Genomic DNA, 16,314 nt, shown 5'->3' with positions numbered 1-16,314 from the left:
AAAGTTGTAAACTAATAAAAAGATTCAGAGCCATGAAGTATTTAAATTTTTCTTACAAATACTGTAAAATTGGAAGAGCCAGAAGAAAACCTTGGAACAGTTCTGATACAATGAATTATTATATTATACTAAAGTATTTCATTTGTACAACAAAGAAAATCACATGCATCTTAAATAGAATTTTCATTGAGCACATTTATAGTAGGCAGACTATTAAATAAATACAAAGCTTTTAATGAAAACCCCCCAGCAATAATGGTGATTCTGTTCTTCTTGGTATTGAATAAACTCTATGGATCCTAAAATAACTTCAGTTGGGTATTTGAAAACAATATAGTACATAAATCAATGCAGACAGACACACAGATTAAGAAAAAAAAAATATTTACTTTAGGCTTACTCAAAAGCCAGACAAATTGTTTCTGGTTGACTGCTTCTGCAAACATCATTTTTTTAAAAAAGAATTCATTTAAATGTAAATTTAAGGGTACTCGCTACACTGTGTGTTGATTATCAGATTTGAATGTCTGCTGACATAGTCTAAAATAACAGCATATTTCAGATAAACTAAATCCATTAATGAGCAAATAAAAGTAAGGAGAAGGAAGGGGTGCTATTTATTTAAAGCTTCCAAGGATTTGAGAATTATTTATTGTAAACAGTTGTTGCCTAGATATATATTAGACTTTGTGGCTTATAGTAGAGAACAATTACCTCCAAATAGGCTTATGTAGCTTATCACTTATTCATTATAATAAACAACACGTACAACACCATTATGGCCTTAGTATGTTCCTCATGCATTGTTAGAGTACCGTAATTTTACAATAATCTTGCAATGCAGGCCAGTAGTATTAGCCCTTAAATAGGAGTGGAGTAAAATTTTAAATCAAAATTTTGAGAGAGAGCGTCAGTGTGGTATGCAGTGAGGATGGGAGGCCAGGGTTCAAATTTCTGCACCAGCATGAAGCTCACTGAGTGACCTTGGGCTAGTCACAATACCTCAGCTTGTGTGTGGAAACCACTGCACACTGTCCTAAATGTGTACCTACGCCACCCCTTACCTACACACACTCACAGACTGACACAAAAGCATGTCTTATTATAAGAGAAAGTCCATACAAACCAAATGCACAGTAACTAATGTAAATTTACCATATATTATATATGCAGGACAGCAATTATAATAAACACATTCACAGACAGTGTCTATAAGAGAAAGCAAAGTGGTTTGAGCATAGCCTTGTGTTTTTAAAACCCAAGATGACTGCCATGTAAGCAGAGTTTCCCTATTCTAGCTCTTGATAGCTGATCCTGTAGCAATGGAAAATGTTAGGGCAATCCTTGAGAGTAGTGTGGAAGGTAGAGGAAATCGTTGGAGCTGTGTCAACTAGCCAAACACAGCCAAAAATATGGGTAGATATTAAGTGGGTTTTCAAATTCTATGGGTGGGCCTGTATTAAGGAGGGGTTTAATGAGGTATATAAGTGGGGAGCTTAATGGAAGACGACTTTACTTGACATCTAAGTGATACCCATGTTTGTCCAAAGAAAACCCAAATCTGTAGATTGAAGACACAGGGTCTGTGCATTTAGCAATCTTCTGAGAATCAAATAGTTGGTATTCCTAGTGATTCCTGTCACATCTGCCCAACAGGTAAAAAGGTAATAGAAAAGGCAGTTCCAATGGAACTCTGTGGTCATGATAACCACAGTGAGCCAAACTGAATGCTTACTCAGGGAATAGTGGTAAGACTTATTTGTCATAAATGAAAAAAGACCATTGGCTAACTTATTGAACTGCCTTGTGTCTATTAAGATGCTGTGTTTAACAATATATCCTATTTTTATTACTTGTAGTATATAAAATGTTCATTCATTGCAGATGTTTGCCATCATTATTGTGTTAATTCTGAATCCTGCACCATTGCTGATGATGGCAATGTAGAATGTGTCTGTCCTCTACGATATGAAGGTCCAAAGTGTGAAACAGACAAATGTATAAAATGCCATGGAGGGCAGTGCATTCTGGACAAGGAAAGCGATGACATAATGTGCAAGTAAGTCTACATTATGATAAATAGTTAAATAGGAGGAAAATATTTTAACAGTGCAATGCATGCACAGTTAATCAACATGTATCAAAATAGTGGCACACAGTATGACTGACTACTTGTGTATCAAGTCAGTGGTTCAAATATACTTGAACTTGAGTTGGTGCCATATATATGAGATTTTAAAATACACATATATACCAATTGTTTCGATCAGCACAGAGATTCAAAACAAGCCAGAAGGCAAAAAGAACAAATATCCCAGGAAATTGTGTGTGTGTGTCTGTGTGAATGGGAGGGATGAAAATCATTACAGTAGTACCTTCCACTTCCCTGCTAAAAACGTGACATATTAATCAGTGACTTCTGGTTCTTACCTGGATATAAATTTACATCTTTCAATCATTCATCTCAGAATAAGGATCTGGGCATGAGTAAGTCAGTCTGCTGTTTTCATATCACACAATTAGGATAATTGGCATGTGTTTTACTATGGAACTGTCAGGACCATCCAGATATGAACAATTTGCTTATCTTTGGATATTTATTTATTATCCAAGGGCTTCTGACCTTCCTATGCATTATCTTTTTTTCAACCTTGTACAATCAAATAACTGACAATGTAAACAACATGGCTTGGTAGTGACTTTGGTTCCTAGAATCTGCATTCAACAGTAATAGTGTATCTAACAGTAATGATGTTTCCCCTATAGCTGCACAAATGGAAAGATTGCATCCAGTTGTCAATTATGTGATGGTTATTGCTACAATGGTGGTATATGTCAGTTGGATCCTGAGACAAACATACCCGTCTGTCTGTGAGTATGCTGCTGTATCTGACAATTATTAGAACATTTTTACACCCAATCAATTCCTTGTGCCATTTTATCTTCTTTTCTTACCAAGTGTGGTGGTAATGAATTTTTTGCTGATCCAGGTCTTTTTCTTTCTTTTTTTGCTTTTGACAGTTTTCAGAGTTTTAACTCGAAATGATAGAGGGGTGATTGGCATCTTTAATTACATAGTATATGTTATAACTGCTCTTTGTACCCACTTGAATTAGTGCATAGATAGATATGCTGAGCATATTTTCTCCTTGTACGTTTAAGCATCAAATGTGTATATCTATCTATCTACTATCTATGCATTTAAAATATGTTCGGCAAAAAAAGGCAGAATATTTATTTATTTAGCTGTATTTTACTGAAATTCTGCAGATGCTCTGTGGGATTTAAAAGTCAGCGCTGTGACCAGAAAGTGAACCCTTGTGATTACTACTGTCAGAATGAGGGAATTTGCACTTTAACTGCGTTTAATGAACCGAGATGCAAGTAGGTTTAACCTTCCACTTAATGCTGCGCATTTTGTGACATCATTTCAGGCCACAGTTCATTGGTTCACATCATGCACATCCATATACATTTCACAATTTATACTTAATCTCAGGGTTCATTTGTGCAATAAAATGCAGCTTTTGTGTAGTCTTGCTAATAAGTGTATTCAAATAGTGTCAGATATGCGATTGCTATATTATTAGGACAGGATATTATACTACTATTTATCTACATAATGACAATAAGGTGACATGTCAGGAGGTTCATAAATAAGTCTATATTTAAATAGCTTGAAGTTTATAAAAATGCCAAACATAAATGCATCGTTTGATATTCTAAAACCTTACACTTTAATTCTACAATGTACAGATTAATTGAACAAGGAAAGCAGACAGTTTGTCAGCTGTTGGAAGTGATAAACATCTTAATCAATGTAATAGAAAAGAATTTTTAAAGCAATTACTCCAAACAACAACAAATTAGAAGATCTGCCTTATCTCTTTACTATGTACAATTTATCTTCATTTATTGCCAACTTTTAATCACAATTCAGATATGAAGCTACACTTGTCTTGTGCAACAGGAAAATGAATTATCTTGAATTCGAAACTCTCATTTCTACTGAGATTAGGTGCAATCCCACACTTAATTAAGTATGCTTATAGAAATAAGCATAAACATACACTGTGTTTTGTGGGCATAATTTAGGGCTGCCCCATATCACTGAAAGCAACCTTTTATTATGGTGGGGCCACTTTGGTTCCCTAATGTTTGAAAGCTGCTTCCCATTTGGATTGCCTGAGGAGCATGGAGAGAACCTTACACACAATGTGCTTGTGCCAATCCATACATTCAGCAGTCTTAAAATAGAGCATATGCAATTTAAAGCTGCTGCTACAAATAAACAGTTCTCTAGTTGGCCATTTTAATTTTTCGCAGTTCATACGTTCTGCCAGCAGCATGCTGGAAGTATGGCATGTCAAGTTTCTCTTTCCTTCTTTATATATGGATCTCCTTTGTGTACAGACTATCAGTGAAGAGGTTTAGGAAGAAAAAGGTTCTGTTTTTAAGATGTGAACTAGACATTATTTAAGACATGTTTGGCATCTAGGGTGTGCTATGTAATGTATCCCTCAGCATAAATCTTACTTTTGCTTTGAGTTTTTCCTGCCAGAGTATTTTGTGTACTCAGATTTTGTGTACCCATTCACTATTTTATTTGCAATATTTGCTTATGTCAAGTGCACTTACAGTGCAATCCTATACATATCTACTCACAAGTAAGTCCACAGAGTTCAATGGGACATACTCCTAGTCAAGTGTGTGTAGGATTGTAACCTTTGTGGTTGTTGACTGTTCTTAACTCATTTAAAGTTATTATAAAATAAATAAAGCCCACTATATAGAATACTTTATCAAGAGTGATACTATTGTTTGATTTCAGGAACCTTTTCAACCTGTGGGCCACATTCTCTTGTAGGGAAACTTTCCAGAGACCACATGCCAGTGGTGGATGGGGTCAAAGAGGGTGAAACCATGAATGCAACTCTTACCTTTCAGCAGCAGGCTGCATTCCAGCTACACAAACCCTACACTCTGTCTAAACCAGGCAGTAGGGCTGGGCGATATCTGATTTTTGAACATCGTGATATACTGATATATCACAATGTCTGAAACTTTGTAGGGGCATTGGCAGGCTTAACGGTTTCCCCCCACATCCTAATTTTTGCTGGTGCCTGCTCTTGTGATTCTCTCCCTGCTGCAAGAGGCAGGGAAGAGCTGGGCAAGCAGAGTTAACAGAGAGGCTGCAGGAATCAAAATCTCATAGTTTTCTCATACTTCCGGGTTGGCGCCATCGCCGAATGGCGGACTCCCTCCGAGCTCCGGAGGGAGCCTGCTCGGCAGGGGCTGGGTTCTACCGCGCCGGCGACGCGGGGACCCTTAAAAACCATGGGCGCTGAAACCCATGGACATGGTGACTCGGCTGGCACCTTTTGCGCCCCCCGACCCGCGAAGGAGCCTTTTTAAAGGCTGCGGAACGGGTGACAGGGGGGTGGTGGTGCTTTGAGTCCTCCGCTTCCCCTGCCGAGCGAAGCCGCATGCCATTCGACGGAGAGCGCTGACTTCTTCCATTGAAAATTTGGACTTAAAAGAATAACCCGTGAGTAATTGGAACTTGGATTAAAAAGGGAGAAAAATATTTTTTAAAAAAATTCGGAGCGAGCGGGGGGAGGTGCAAAAAAGGAAGTCAGCCTCCCCCCTGTTGTAGAGGAGCTAAAGCAAAGGATTTGACAACTAAGATCGAGCGCAACCTTATTTTGATAAAGTTACTAAATTCCGCGATGGAAAATTATAAGACTGGGCTGGAGGAGAAAAGTGGAATTTGAACTAAAATGCAACCCCCCCCCCCGAAACCCCGGGAGCGATTTGTGAGAGTGCCGGGAGAGGAGAAAGAGAGGTTTTGACAGCTGTCAAAGGAGATGTCAAGTGGAAGAGTAAAAGAGAACTTTGTTACGAGGACTTTGCTGGTTACATTTGTTATAAATTGGATATAAATTGTTTAAAATAAGGAACAATAAGTTACTTTGACTGTTGGGTGTGATCTGGAAGGAAACAGAGTTACTACAATCCCTCTAGAGGAGTTGTGGGACATTACAAGTATTGTTGGCATGGAATTGGAAAAGGACTTTTTATCTCCTGGGAAACTGCAGAAATGGAACACTATTTTGTCTACACACTAAAAGAGACAATAGATTTATCTATTGAAGAATGGAAGGGACTTGACGTAATGTTTTGTACCTGAATAACAAAGCCTCTGCAGAGGAATTAGAAGCTTTTGGAATTAGAACATTTGTGCAGGAGAGCAGGGGGAAAAAAAGGAAGAGAGAGATCAACAAGAATAACAAGAATAACAAGAATTGGACATTTGGGACATTCAGATCTGAAAGGTCTAAAGAAATAAAAAATGGAGTTTTTACTCTTAAATACAAAGATCTGGATGGAAAAAATGGACATTTTTGAATTAGACTCCTTCCAAGATTGGACATTGGATACTAAAGATGATTAAAAAGATGTCAAAGATTATTAAAAAGACGGCAAAGTGGATTGGTGAAGAACTATGGTTTAGATCTGGGAGCTCCAGGACGATGGCAGACATTGATGGACATTGGGAACGCAACCGGGAAAGGGGGGGAGGGAAATTTGGAATCCAAAGGGTGTTAAATTATATTTTATTCTTTTTCTATCTTTCTTTGATTTTAATCTGTACTGTATATTAAAGAGGGGAACTCGTGGAAGGGACTAAGCCGATTTTAGGGGATGGGAAAAAATCTTGTCTTTAAATTGGGTTAATGATAATAAGTTTAAAATTTGGGGTAAGAACTTGTTGAATCTATGTGAAAGAAGTGGAATACAAGAGGGGGAGGGGAGGGGAAGTCCTGGAAAGATGTTTATGAAATTAAGGTTTTGATTGTGGATGCTTTTTTTTTCTTTTCTTTTTCTGTTATATTTGAAAATCTTTAATAAATATTATTAAAAAACAAAAAAACAAAATCTCATAGTTTTCCCCACATTGTGACTTTTGCATAGCACACACGTCATGATTCATTATATACTGCTAGATCAAAGAATATTATGGCATGGACTTCAAACTGGTTTTGGATAATATATTGATATATCGCCCAGCCCCACCAGGCAGGAAGCATTGGATGCATTCCACACAGCCAAACGGACTCAATGTGGAGTAGAACTGGGGTGAGGGGCATGTCTTGAGGAAGTGGTGTGGCCAGGCAAAAAGGTATGGAGGGCTACTTTTACTTCCTGAGCTCTAGGCTGTTCACCCCTATTTTATTTGCAGTAGCTCCCAGTATTTTGCCGGGACCCAAAGCATAAGCATGACAGAGTTTGGGAAGTTTTAAGGGATATAAGCAAGGAATATATTCCAAAAAGCTGGAGGTCACATACCAGTACATGGATAGATAGATCCCTCCCCAACGCAGCAGGTCTTAATAAGATAATTTTAAAAGTAACTTTAAACCAAATCGGGCACCTTTCCTAGAAAATGGAAGGAGTATTCAGTCAAAGAATAGAACTGCAAACGTTATATAAGATCACAGTTTAGGATTCCACTGTTTAAATTTGATATTTTTCAAGTCACACAAAAAAGGTAGCAATGCTGAATTTAAAAATCCATTTTAAGGCTATACCATTATTAAGCCAGCCGAAATATCACAGAATAATGTCTGCTGCCTCTTCTCACATTCTGTCTTAAGATTTACCAAACCACAGTCTGAGATCCATGGCTTACCAGCCACTTACCCATCCCCCAACCCTCTTGCTTTGTTACTCTAGCCTGAGATGAGTTAAGAGGTTTATTATTGAATCTCATAGAATGTTGTCTTTCATTATCTGTTCTTTATAAAATGATATGTAAACTGGCAATATTGAGTTATACTTCCTCTTTGAATCTAAAAACAACAAAAAGGTTCTCTAATATGCTTCATCTAAACATACGTGGCTGCCCAAATAAATCCAAGGCATACAGATCCAAAACAGACCACTCTGTCTGTCTCCCTTATAAACACTGTAATTGCTTCCTGAAGCATCATCATCATTTTACATTAACCAGCTCATTTCATTTGTCCTAAGCCATATCATCCTGAAGATATAAATCTACTCTACTCAAATGTGAAGAAAGGATGAAGACCAACCAAGATGCATTAGTTACCTAATGTAATCAAAAACAGAAAATGATCTTGGGCATTATCTTAATTATCTTAGACTGAACTCATTGGGACCTGCTGTTCAGTGGATATGTACAGGACTGCCCCGTTAGATCAGTGATTGCTCAGATATCAGTATATCACAAATATACGCAAAACACTTCTTTTATGAATGCCACTTTAGTTAAGTACACTGCAGAATGGCAAAATGCCGTCAGTACTTCAGCCTACAATATGGATTGAATGATTGAATGTTTACCCTTAAAAATGGATATGGCTCTTGTAGAAAGCCATTGTTCTCATCAAACAATTGAAATTTTATGAATGATATGAAACATCCATATGCATTCATCGACACCTTTGTCAAATGACGGCAGAACTGTATAATACAACAACAATCACTAACATTTTCTTAACCATTTCACAGTCAATGGATTCTTTTGAAAAATGCTACTCTTCAGCATACTGAACCATAACAAGTTTATAAGAACATTTTAAAATTAAACAATATTATCAAAAATATTTTGATTTTTTCTTCAAAATCAGGCCCTTTAAAATGTACATTTTTTAGTCTAGAATTGGCACACACCTTTTTCAGCATTAATTCTGCAGAATCTTTTCACACCAATCACAAAACTCTGTTTCTGTAAGCACTGACTCAAGTGAATCTATGAATATATTTCAGAAAATTATTCTAAGGATAAAATGCTCTAATCATGTGATTGCAGTATGTAAATAACAGGTTGGATTCAAAAAGTTCGCTTGCAGAGGAAGCTTCTTTTGTTTGAAAAAAGGAACCTTTACAGTGGTCAGTTCTGCACTTTATTGTTGCAGGCGAGTTTTTGCAAATTTCCTCTTCTTCTTACCACCCCCTGCACCCTCTAAAACTCTGCTCTGGAGGATTGGGAGATCCTACAGAAAAGTGTTGGAAGTAACATTGTGAGGGGAATACAAGGCAAGGATAGCACCATTACAAGGAACTCTTCGCTGCAACTAGTCTTCTGTTTACAGAAAGTGGTCTAAACCACAACGAACAATTCTAGTATACTTTATCTGAGAATTTTAGTTTTTATTATATATATGAAGTTTTCATTAACAGTGGAAAAGTCAGGGGAAAGAGGAATGAAAGATATAGAACAAGTGTAGATTGCTGTGTGAGAACAGGTACTATTGTTCATGAGCAAGTAAAGCAAAAAGTTCTCAACATTTCACCCTCTAATGCAGATTTTGAGAAGAGGAAAGCACAATTAATTATTAATCTTATCCACACTTCACCATTACAGGGTTGGTTACAGCAATTTATAATTCAATATTTTTTTAAAAAAAATAGTTCAAAAATAATTATAGACAGAGGAATATGGTGGGTCCTAAAATATATGTCTGAAGAGTCAAAGGCCAGAGTAGAGAGATGTGTCTTCAGCATACAAAGGTATCTTTGGCCCAACCAATCCTTCACACTAGGAGAAGCCAGTGCAAGAGATCCCACTAGTACAACAGGAGTTCTCCTTGTGCACCTCCACACCTCCCCCAGATCCATTCTGGAGGGTCAAGAGAACCCCCAGAACAGCATGCAGGAGGACAAAAAGGGGAAAGAGCAGATGAATTCCTCCTTATATAACGAAGGTGCCAGATGTACCTCCATAGGGAGGGAATGCCACAACTGCCACAGATGATTGTCATCACCTGGCCACGGAAACCCCTGCACCCTTCAAAAAACAAACACTACCGAGGGCAGTGGGCTTAAAATTCATTTTGTTGTAGATGGAATCCTTCAGGCAGGGATTATGTTGAAGAAACAGTAGTAGTAGTAGTAGTAATAATAATAATAATAATAATAATAATAATAATAATAATACAGAGTAGTGCCCCTCTATTGATCTTAACGCACAAGAGCATCTGCAGGGAACAATCTGGTATTTCAGATATTTTGGGCCTAATTTGTTTAGGGCTTTAAACACTAATATGAGCACCTTGTATTGGCCCCAGAACCAACCAATCCAGCTACCATTAAGCACTTTCAAGAATAGTTATGATATGTGTAGAGATCCTATGGTAATTAATAGGAGATAGAAATGTTAGTCTCAGCTAGATTTGTGCCCCATGTGTTCACCATTTATAATAATAATGCAATAATAATTTATAACCAGCCACCCGATTTCACTGTTTTCAAAGTTAAAGTACTAAGATTTGACATATGAAAGATTTTCTTCCAAAATAAGGTTCTGTGATTTACAGCACATCCACAAATAGATGGACATATTTCTTCTAGTGCCACCATACTACAATATGTCATTTCCCCTGTTTTTGAGTGTTTGCAGCCTACACCATTCAAAGGTGTTGAAATGATTATTGCTAGTGCCAGGATCATAGTCCGTTAATTATAACAATAAATAGCTACTCTGGCTTTAATTATTATTTTTCAACGTTAATTTAGGCTACATAGTATGCTTTTCCGCTTTTCTGTTTTGTGTTGTCATCACGTGTGGACTCAGCACATGTAGTATGCTATTACAAATGGTGTTTTATTTATCACCTGTGAAATCTAAATGTTATTGTAAACCATAGCAATATTTGCTGCACTGTACTTTATGGATTTTTAAAGCAAAAAATATAACTTTGTAGATTTTCAGTTAAGTGTACAAATATTCCAGAAATAAGTTTAGAACTTAAAATCAGGAAGCACTGTATCACATACATCAGTGCTAAAGTAATTGTGGTATTATGACTTATAGCCAGCACAATTTAAAGAAAGTAGCAAGTTATTTGTGCATGTTGCTCCATAGCAATGAATCTGTTGCCATCAAGCATAAGTAACATGTAAACTGTTCCATATAAGCTACAAATTTGGAAAGAATTTTTAAAAATGTTATTTTCAGAAATAGGGCCAGATACTCACTGCATATAAACACTTCCATATTTCTTCACTGCAATGTATCCAAACTTTTACTATATTTAACTTTTTATCTTCTCAACTCTCTTATACCAAAGTATGCTTCCAAAAACCATAGTTTCTGTCTGATGGTCTATTGCTCCCCAAGGCCCCCAAGCCCTTCCGCAAGTAAATAACTTCACATTGACATGTAGTCAGTGTCAGTTGTTAAGTTAATGGGCAAAATTTTGGCCACAGCTATATTGGTTACAGCAAAGTGAGCGGTATTGCCTTAGGCACTGACAAACTATCACTGACTCCTGCCCTCCTAGCAGGGAGTGTGAAAAGGTAAACATCAAGCGAGGGAGCAACATCCATGAAGACCAACGAAGCTCACCCCGGGGTTCCTGTGGTCCTGGCATGGCCCTAGCCCCTCAAGCGGACTTCAGACGAGATCCAGGACCCCCATATTCCTTTACCGGAATACCCTTATTCATGGAGGGGCAGGTGATGGCCGCACCCCCCCTCCCACACACTTCATTAAGCCAATGCCTAACCGCCAAACCTTACACAATTGTGACGATTGCTAAGGGGGAAGGCGAAAACCAAGTGGACACTGCCAATTTGCCAAATGGAAAAATTCCTACCCAGCCCCTGTTCCAAAACAGGCGACCAACCAATATCCGAAGCAAAGCCAAAGCAGCAACACCTACAAATAAGGATGGGAGGGCGGGTGTTCGGCAGCACGAAGCAAGTGCCTCAGCCACATAGGCCTCCACCAATCACGCCAACTGCACTAATTGGCTCAAACAGCCTGATGTGTTTGTGGGGCCATACAGACAATGTCTGGGCCATGCCCAGCACCTTCAACCTGGTGGGGGTTCTCTAAGGGGCCCGTGTGCAGCCAGGACCCTTGTTAAAGAGGATCCCATTTGCAGGTAAGTTAGGGCTGCTTTATAGACCTGAAAAACTGAATAGTGATGCTTCCCCTCTCCCCAGAAGCATGCATGTGTGTGTGTGTTTGTGTGTGTGTGTGTGCGCGCGCGCGCACACACACACACTCAGTGTAGCCATATAACAGATTGCCACATCCTTTCAGTCATGCAGAACCTTCCTGGGGTTGCATGGCAACTGCAGGCAAGGCCAGAGCCTGCATACACATCCTATTCCACCCAGTCTCTTTTCCAACAGTCTGCTGCTATTAGCAAGATACTTAGAAACCATAGATTAATTGCATTTCTCTATATAGGATAGAAGCAGATGTGATACTATGACAAGTTTTTCCAATAGTTAACATGTTTGGGATGGCGATACAACTGTGCAAACATATACAGGACAGATGGCAGCAAACATTAAGACAGATGATAGCAAACACTTGTACTATTAGCTTAAATTTAACTTTGATTATTTCTTCTTGACTTAAAGGTAACTTTCATGCAAGTATGAAAATAGAGTTGCTTTTAATACTTTTTATGCTGAATTGATCAAGTGTGCGTAGTTCACAGTGTGCAAAGAACAGGCTAATTGACTTGAACATTACATCGCTACAAATTCTATTTCAGTGTTAATGAACCTCCTTGCCTGAGGAAATGTGTGTGTGTGTGTGTGTGTGTGTGTGTGTAATCAGTCTGTAGACAGATTTTACTAGAACAAAAGCTAGAAGTATACTTTTCCTTGGGTAAGCAGAATTAACAAATTAATAACAATAAACACCACCAATATATATTTCATCTAATGAAATATTATGGTGGCTATCTCTACACCATACAACATGCTAATCAATTTTTCTCATCTTAAGAAGATGAACATTAAAATGTCCTGCTTTTACTCTTGCCTTTATGATGAAAAGGGGGCTCAAGTACTGGCAGATAGAATACCTGTCTTCCATCCATGAGATGTAGAAAAGTTTAAGGCTTTGTTACAGGATTGCCTTCTTCTTTACTCCTTTCAATCAATTGACAAGAATGGTTAACTAATTTGCTCCTCAGAACTGTCTCATAAAATTTATATCTGGCATGATATAAAGCAGACATTTTTTTGTGTGCCTACATGATCAGAAACAAGGTATAACTCCATTTCAGTCTCCTTCAGGCATCTTCCTAGATGCTCCCCCCCCCCATTGACAGACATCTCTGAGGTAGAATTAGTTTTAACAGAGTGATCTCATTTGACATTGCTTCTCTGGAAACCATTCCACCCCCACACACAATCAGTGCAGGAGTATCAAACATGTTGTTTTCCAGATGTTGTTGGACTCCAAAGCTTAGCAACCCCTGGCATTATGTCCAAAGGTTGAGAGCTGTAGCCCCAAAACAGCTGGTGGGGGCACCAGGTTGACTACCCATGAAAATCAGCCAATTAAAATAATACAGCCCAGGTATCACCCAAGCTTAATGGATAATAAGTAACTCATTTCAGAATATTCCATTTTTAATAGCTTTTCTTTTCTACTTGTGGCCTGTTCATAAAAAGCACAATTATTCCTCAGGAACAGAAATAATTGCTATTTATATGCCTAGGATTTCTATTTCGGTGCTTCTATTAGTCTAAAGTCAATACATTTTAGGTTAAGACATTTTGCAAAAGAAACAGGAGAGAATAGTAAAATGAAAACAGTTTTTTAAGTAAAAATAAGACTTCCCAGTTGTGAATGTTTAATGTCATCAGTCTCTACTAACAAGAGACTTTATATTTAGTTATTATCTGTGACTTTCATTGCAGGTTTTGATACCCAATGTTAACAGTACAAACTGGCATTGTTGTATTACCACTAACTATTTTATAAATTTTATTATATATTTTGATAAATATTGATGAAATGAAAATGGTAGCATCATTACACCTTATTGGAGACAAATTGTGTTTACTCTAGAACATGATTTTTTGGTCATTAATGTGGGTTGTGTCTATTTAATATATTTTTGTATAATCTGTAGGTGTGAGTTGATTTTATTATCTTAATTGGGTTGTTTTAGATGCTCGACCAACTGGTCTGGTACACAGTGTGAGAGGCCAGCTCCTAAAAGCAGCAAATCTGACAATATCAGTACAAGTAAGTCTTTTTGAATAACAATGTTAATATAATTTAAGCCATTATTTAAGAAACAAAGCATTTTTTGATAGCACTGGAAGTTATTGGAATGGCATTTTGCTACTGTTATTGACATTAATTTATTGTATCTTTATTTTTAGATCTTATGATTTAAGTGGAAATTGTTCAATTCGGTTGTGTATTTTTAAATATTTTCTTTATTGTTTATGACTACTTTTGTTATGTTTGTAATGTAAATCTTTTCATGTTGGAAGCTGCCTTGGGCATGGTTTTAACTTTGGAAAGGCAGCATACAAATGAAATGATGATGATAATTGGCCATTCCTGTGGACATGTGGGTTGCTCTGATATGAAAAATATGGGGCAACTCTTAGAGCCTAACTATGTGAAATGTTTATTATGTAGTTTGCCTTTGCAAACATTTTCTTTCACAAATTGACAGCATGGAAGCTCACAATTTGGAACGGGACACAGGAAAGGGAGAGGTTAATTCTTTGCACTGACGCAGTCCTGATATGGATAGGGGGCCCTGCACCTGCAATTTACATTGGCCCATTTAATCAAATAGGAGATTCTTCTCCCTTGCCATGCTATTTGAAGGATTAGGGGAGGGGTACTGATCTCAGTCAGGAGCAAATAAGGGTAAAGGTTAAAACTCCACTACCCCTCCATGCCTGAATTCCAATCAAGGTTCCCACAATGGCAGGTAAATTGTGAGCTAAAAAGCATGACATCTAGTTTGGGCCATAAGAAGACAATAGGAGGAAAGTTAATAAGTGATAAAGTTCAGTTTCAGTTAGGAGAATTGCAGAATAAATCAAAATTAATGGAAAACTAGGTTTTGAAAAAGCACTTGACAGAAAAGAAAGTGCACCAAATCAAAGGTAACTATAAGGCAATTCACTTTTAAAAAGAATTACATGCTTCTGGCACACAATCTGGTCTATTGTGTCCAAGAGGATAAGCAGGCAGGACCTGTTTGTGCTCATCAAGTAAGATATACATATGCAGAAACATGTCTTTGCATATGTATACTCTCTAACTGGGTTAGATACCTATTTAGACAAGTTGGTGGTTAATAAGTAGTTAAGAAAAAGTTAAGTATGGTCCCTAGATCATTACATTTGAGAAGTCAAATGTAATGTTTCAGCAAATAAACATGCTTGGCAGAGTAGTATTTGGTTACAAACTTTAACCATATGATATAGTGTCATGATCACTATCCAGAAGGCTTGTAATCTACTTTAACAAACTGAAACAGGGATAGAATAAAATAATTGTAGAGTTGGAAGAGACCATGAGGATCATCTAGTCCAGCCTCCTGCAATGCAGGAATATGCAGCTGCCTCACATGGTGATCAAACCTGCAACCTTGGCATCATCAGCACCACACTCTAATCAACTGAGCCATCTAGGAGACTGGTGACAGATTGATAAACAAAGAGGGACTGGAGTATGACTGTCAGGTGGCAGTGAAATGGCTAATAAAGAGAAATTAAATAGTTCAACAAATGACTTAAGTAAAATGTCAGCTTTGAGAAAGGACTTTAGGAATGACAGGCAGGCTAAATGCTGGAACTTAATAGTAGAAGGAATTTACACTCTTCATCTTGTCATATAGAGAACCCAAAGAGACTTCTCAGTAGAATGTTTTAGAATCAGAACATTGGAATATAATGAACAACTCATGGAATGACTGTTTAGGTCAGTCAGTGACCTGGTTCGGACATCAGTTTGAAACACAGTTAAACTGAACTATAGTTTAAAAGGTGAACATAATGTGTGCTATTGTAAATGCTTTTCCCTGTTCAGGCTGCTTCTACTCTGCTGGGAGCTAAAATATGCTCCTGCTTAGTATCATGTGAAAACCAGAGTTGATGGTTTGTTTCTCTCCAACAAACCCATGAGCTGTAACCAAGGTTTATTCTTGACTCACAGCTTTTTGGGAGGAAAGAAACTACAACTCTGGTTTCAGGTGACACAAAAACCATTTAACAGCTTCCAGTATTCCATCCCTACCTTACCTTATCTGTTTGTTAAAACCTGATCTACATTACAATCAAAGTTGCATGTCACTCTGCTTACTGAGGTATTATCAAAGTTTCCTTGCCAAGTGTTAAATTATCAGTAGTCAAACCTGTTTCTGTTATTTGTTGCAGGAAGCATTGCAATCATTGTCCCACTCGTCCTCTTGGTGACCTTGATTACTACTTTGGTAATAGGTTTGCTACTTTGTAAAAGAAAACGAAGGTAAGAAATTTCTGTCGAAGGAAAAAGAAGCAATT

The 16,314-nt window shown here is 37.6% G+C and overlaps 1 protein-coding gene and 1 long non-coding RNA gene across 4 annotated transcripts in view; one reads left to right on the top strand and one right to left on the bottom strand.

The window, feature by feature from the left end:
• LOC309380406 overlaps positions 1-16,314 on the bottom strand; it is a 150,669-nt gene that overhangs the window by 20,561 nt on the left and 113,794 nt on the right. The gene's annotated exons all lie outside the window — the stretch shown is intronic.
• Positions 1-16,314, top strand: part of LRP1B (LDL receptor related protein 1B) — a 744,879-nt gene that overhangs the window by 719,586 nt on the left and 8,979 nt on the right. For 2 of the 3 annotated variants that reach the window (XM_081928170.1, XM_081928169.1), the window contains 5 exons: positions 1,885-2,059; positions 2,767-2,871; positions 3,271-3,384; positions 13,953-14,029; positions 16,189-16,279. In XM_081928170.1, coding sequence (XP_081784296.1) covers positions 1,885-2,059; positions 2,767-2,871; positions 3,271-3,384; positions 13,953-14,029; positions 16,189-16,279 — 562 coding nt within the window. The remainder of the gene's footprint in view (positions 1-1,884; positions 2,060-2,766; positions 2,872-3,270; positions 3,385-13,952; positions 14,030-16,188; positions 16,280-16,314) is intronic. The other variant, XM_081928171.1, reaches the window with a different exon arrangement.

Source organism: Podarcis melisellensis (assembly GCF_964234715.1).
Source record: "Podarcis melisellensis genome assembly, chromosome: 1".
NCBI classification, from domain to species: Eukaryota; Metazoa; Chordata; class Lepidosauria; order Squamata; family Lacertidae; genus Podarcis; species Podarcis melisellensis.
The sequence above is the reverse complement of the archived record's forward strand: the minus strand, read 5'-3'. Positions and strand labels throughout refer to the sequence as shown.